The 5,128-nt window shown below is 53.5% G+C and overlaps 1 protein-coding gene across 1 annotated transcript; it reads right to left on the reverse strand.

Annotated features, from left to right (window-relative positions):
• Nucleotides 1–1,921: 1,921 nt before the first annotated feature.
• Nucleotides 1,922–2,930, reverse strand: LOC100634784 (uncharacterized). Its single transcript, XM_011407890.1, has 3 exons — nt 2,903–2,930; nt 2,723–2,829; nt 1,922–2,647 (listed from the first exon to the last, which is right to left on the reverse strand). Exons 1-3 carry the CDS (start codon nt 2,928–2,930, stop codon nt 1,922–1,924), a joined length of 861 nt encoding a protein of 286 aa, XP_011406192.1.
• Between the last annotated feature and the right edge of the window lie 2,198 nt (nt 2,931–5,128).

A 5,128-nucleotide genomic window follows, 5' to 3' on the forward strand; every position in this document is an offset into this window, starting at 1 on the left:
TGGTTGTAGCACTATTAGCTTTATGAAATGTTGCACGAGTACTCTAAGATTTGTTGACACCAGTACTACTTCTGGTTCCACTTTGAGTTAGAGCCTTCTCCATTTCATTGCAGAAACGTTGGACATGTCCAAACCTTTTGCAGTAATGACATTTAGGACCTCTCCTAGCTTTATGCTTTGCTGTCAGGTTTCATTCACAGCCTTCCATTTGGTCTGTTTCCTCTCTTCATGTCAGAGCTTCTTGATCACTGTTTCTAAGTTTGGTACATCACTGATTGCTTCAAAAGCAGTGATAAGCATGTCAAAAGACTCCCGGAGACTAGCTAAAATATAAACTACACTGTCTTCATAACTAATATTGTCTGCACTCACACTCAGCTCACTAAACATTTCTGTCATGGACTTAATATGCTCCTGAACAGATTGTCCTTTCTCCAGTCAGAGTGAATGCATCTTGTGTCTCAATGCTAAACAATGAGCCCAAGTTTTCTTCTGAAAACGATTTGAGAGCAATCTCCAAACTTCTACAGGATCATCAGGTTCACCAACCAAATATAATAGCAACGGATCAATCGAGAGGATTATTGTGGCCAACGCTCGATACTTTTGTGTCTGAAACTTAGCAGCACCATCTCCATACTTGGCTCTCTCCGTTCCATTGACTATTCCCCACAGATTCTCTTTCATTCATGTCATTTGACACTGTAGCTTCCATGTTGGATAATTAGAACCATTCAGAGGAACTATCGTGACAAACTTTGACTCCGCCATTTTAAAGAACAGCTGGGCTCATAACCTGATAGAATTCTTGATAAGTTTAATGATAAACAGCTTGAATAAATGATCAAAACAACTGAACAATCGACAACCGAACAACAGACAGACAAACAACAGACCGACAAACAACAGACCAACAAACAACGGACCGACAAACAACAGACAGACAAACAACAGACGGACAAAATGTTACAAAAATCACTTCCCTAAACACAATAGAGAATATTCTAGAATAGAGTACATACACAGTAGAAAGTTCTAAAGAAGAGAGTTCTAGTACAAACTATATATTAACTCACCATCAGCTTCGGAGAAGACACCCTACCCTGACGGCATCCTCGCAGGACCCCACCCAAAGGCATGCTGCTCCGAAGAGAAGCTTGCATTGCTAAGAAGGAGCCCTAAATCCCATCCCCAGCCGAGCCGGTAGCGCCCCGTGAATGCAGTCCTCCTCAGCCAACCCGTGTTATGGGGGTCTCGAGAAAACCCCCGGAACAGGCAGCTAAAGGAGTGTACCCGATCGGTTTTCCCGGTGAACAGCCAGATAAGCTGGGCCTGCCGAGCCAATCAGCTGGCGAATGAGTAAAGTGGGGAAGACAGGGACCTCCTTGCGTTTCTCGGGCTAAATGCTTTCCCGACTAAGGGGCTGAAGCCCTGGGGGGAAACGACCCGATCAGGACCTGGGCTCCGCGAGGGAAGCTAAGGCCAGATGACATGGGACATTCACGGGGAAGTGGAAAGGCCCGACCGGAGGGCATGAACTTAAGCCCCCCAAGGCCCCAAGGTGTGAGACTATGGTTGTTGAGTGGGGTAATTGGGAGAGACTACGCACCCCCGGCCCTAGCTGGTTTGCCAGGGACAACCAGGTAACACCAAACTCAGAACAGCAGCGAACAGCCACCGCCAAAAACATAATGAAAACAAAAGGGGGTGCATAAAATAAAACAGTGGGGAGAAATTAGACAAATGTCAGAACACACAAAAGGTGGAGTGAACATAAGGAGACCAGTCCTCCGTCTTCTCAGGGAACCGACCAGGAGATCTGACCGGCCAGGGCTGCCAAAGTCTCGGGCGGGGTCCTCATGTAAATCGTGTAGGCGTCGGAGCCCCAGTGGCCCATTGTCTTAATGAGATGAGAGGGGACTCAGGCACGAGCTGCCGCTGTGGCTGCCCCAATCCGAAAACTGTGGCCTGTATAACAGGCAGGGTTGACCCCCAACGAAGCCAGGGCAGCCCGAACATACCCGACAAAGCACTCCCAAGAGATAGGCCGGCCATTGTGCAGCACAAACAAAGGACCGGGAGCTCGGGAACGTACGGTCAGATAGTTAGCCAAAGCTTGGACAGGGCACAAGGGGCCGCCGGTAGCCCCAATGACTACCGATACGCCGGTGCCCCCGGGGTCTGTCTTGGAGAACCTAAGCAGAAGAAGGGCCCACGCAGGTGACTGGTCAAATGACACATCCGAGACCCTGATTGCTGGTGGTGAGGATAAGTCCTTGACAGTTAGCTCACTTATTCGAAAACACCCAAAAAAGGCTGTCAGAGATAAGGCCCACAACAGGCGAGCCATTGATACCTCGACTATCCCCGACTCCCAGGCCGACTTGAGGGCTAGCAAGATGCGAGGAGTGATTGGGAGTTTTTGAGGGGCAGGCTGGGCAATCTGGGACCTCGTGACCCCTCGGAGAGTATACTGCAGTCGCGGGCAGACTTCTCTAGGCAGCGGTGGCAGACCAGCCTCAATAAACAAATGCCGGATCGCTGAGAGGTAGCCCAAGATGGACTGGGCTCTAAGCCTCTCGGAAGCTAAGTAGGCAACAAACCTGCACAGAGTCAACTCGGTTGGTGGCAGCGGGGTGATCCCGGCCTACGAGCAGAACGTGAGGTAGCTCCTCTTTCCCGTTGAGTAGGAATTGCGGGAGTTCTCCGACAATCCTCTAACAAACAGAGATCTAGCTGATCCATCCAGCTCCTCGAGGTCCAGACAGGCCGTCGCTCTAAGACGAGTCCTGTTAGACTGTCTGGTAGGAACACTGGCAACCTGGGAGCCTGGGGAAGGAGACAAAAGAACTTAGGGGATCTGTCGCGTGAAAGGGCGTCTGCTGCCCCATTCAGTACACACGGCACGTGTTCCACTGCCACCGAGACATTTAGCTTAGCCTGCAGAATGGCAAGCAGGCGAAGTAAGTGGTTCAGGTGAGGGTCTATCGCGGAGCCCCGAGCAATGGTGTGGACAACGGCCTCATTATCACAGTGGCAGAGGACCGAGCCCTGAGACCATCGGTTACCCCAAACCGCCAGGGCAGCCACGATCGGGACTAGTTCCTTGGGGGCAATTGACACTCCCGACAAAGACGGTGGCCAGCAGAGGTGAAACCATTTCCCTGATGAAGCAACAAAAGCCCCGCAACCCCAGAGCCCAGAGGCGTCTGAGAACAGGTGGGCTCGGATGGGACCCGATCGAAAGAAAGACACGCCATTCCAGGAGGCGCTGCCACCACACGATGTCGCCACGGCAGGCAACCGAGAGGCGGACTCGGTGGTGCTGACGGCGTTGAATTTTCATTGTATCGATGAGACCCCTCAGGAATGGGCGACCGGGCCTCACCACCTTTGCAGCATGATTGAGGTGGCCAATGAGCGACTGGACCTCCCTCTTGGTGGCAGCCCGCTTATCACCCCACTGACGGAGGGCCTGCTTAAGGAAGGACAACTTATCCTCAGGGAGCCTGATCTCCTGGCGGAGAGAATCGATTTCAGTGCCAAGAAAGATCAGGGAAGTCGCGGGGCCGACCACCTTGTGGGGGGCCACGGGAAACCCGAGTTTGTTACACAGTGGGACAGCAATCTCCAAGGCAGTGTGGCAGTCCCGCGAGGTCGCCGGTGACCAAAAGAAGAAATCGTCGAGATAGTGGATAAGATCCCCTATCCCCTCACATTGCATTGCCCAAGCTAGGGCGTTGGCCACAGCGGTAAACACCTTTGGAGCGGACCGGAGGCCGAAAGGGAGAGCCCTGTCACAAAAAATCCTATCGTCCCAGGCCATGCCGAGCAGCGGTTGGTCATCGGGGTGAACCGGGACCCTTCTATAAGCCGAGCGAAGGTCGAGCTTCGCCATCCAAGCCCCACGACCGGCCAGGCAGACAGAGGCGACCGCCTGGTCCACTGAGGCGTAAGAGAGGGAGCTGAGCACGGGGTCGATCCCTTCGTTGACGCTCCTTCCCTCGGGAGAAGACAGATCGTCGATAAGTCTGAACTTGCCCGGCTGGCCGGACTTGGGAATCAGACCGATGGGGTTTACCTGCACGGACTCGCCCGGGCCAGCAAGCCTAATTGTGGCTTGATCGAGCTCGGCCGCTAGGTATCCTCTAACCACAAGGGGGTTCTGCTGGACCGATGGGAAATTCCCTCGAGCCGGGCCGATAGGCTCTGACCTGTCAAAGCCCACCCTGAAACCAGACGAGATCCCATGAGAGAAATACTCAGCAAGGGACATATTGGGAAGGCTGGCTAGGTACGGGCCCAAGGCCCCAGGGGGCAAGCAACCGTGAGTAGCCCGACTGTTCGAGACCCTGTCAGGGCGCATCGAGTCGAGGGCCAATAGATCGCCCGTATGGGGGTAGTGGCTGAGGCGCCACGGGGAGGTACCTACAAATTAGAGGTGTATTTTATTAACCACTTGAAATGAATAGACAGAGGCAACAAAATCAATTGGATAAATGCACAAACACAAGAGTGTTCAGTCTTGGTCCCAGCTAGGGGCTAAGGAGGGGTGGGAGATGACTTGGCTTTAGCCTTCCCTTTGCTCTCTTTACAGTCAGCCGCCGGATGCCCCGATTTAGAGCAGGTGGAGCATGCATGAAGCGGCATCCATCAGATGAATTTGGACAGACACCGGCATTGAATCTGTGGCAAATTTCCAAGGGGGACCGGGAGTATGGTTTGGAGCGAGCGGGAGGCTTGCTTTGCTGATCGAGGGAGGCCAGTGCACAGTCGGCACGATCGTTGTCCCAGGACAGGCAGAGGGGACAGTTCCCAGAGCCGCTGGCAGGCCCAGAGCCGAGAACAGTGGCTGACATCAGTGAGGGGTTGATTTCAGACAAGCTCAGGAGGGCTCCAGCAGCGACCTGCTGGCAAAAGTGACGGTCATACTTGAGCCAACCAGAGCCCCCGTGTGACCGAGCCAGCTGAATGACTATTTGGCCATACGCGACCAAGTCACGAAGCCTAGGGTCTGGGACAAGGACCGCTACGTATGACAAAAAGCAGTAGACCCACGACAGGGGATCAGAGATGTCCCTCATCCGGGACCGGGCAGTGGCTCCCTGGACTGGCCCCAGCTCCCTCA

This window comes from Amphimedon queenslandica, unplaced genomic scaffold (genome assembly GCF_000090795.2).
Source record: "Amphimedon queenslandica unplaced genomic scaffold, v1.1 AMPQUscaffold_13147, whole genome shotgun sequence".
NCBI lineage: Eukaryota > Metazoa > Porifera > Demospongiae > Haplosclerida > Niphatidae > Amphimedon > Amphimedon queenslandica.

Bases quoted from the DNA above. Each gene is read 5' to 3' on its own strand.
- LOC100634784 (XM_011407890.1), bottom strand. From the start codon at position 2,930: ATGTCTCGGTGGCAGTGGAACACGTGCC. The intron at 2,830-2,902 runs GTGTGTACTGAA...CTCCTTCCCCAG, and splicing joins GTGGCAGTGGAACACGTGCC to GCTCCCAGGTTGCCAGTGTT. The intron at 2,648-2,722 runs GTTAGAGGATTG...TTCTGCTCGTAG, and splicing joins GATCAGCTAGATCTCTGTTT to GCCGGGATCACCCCGCTGCC.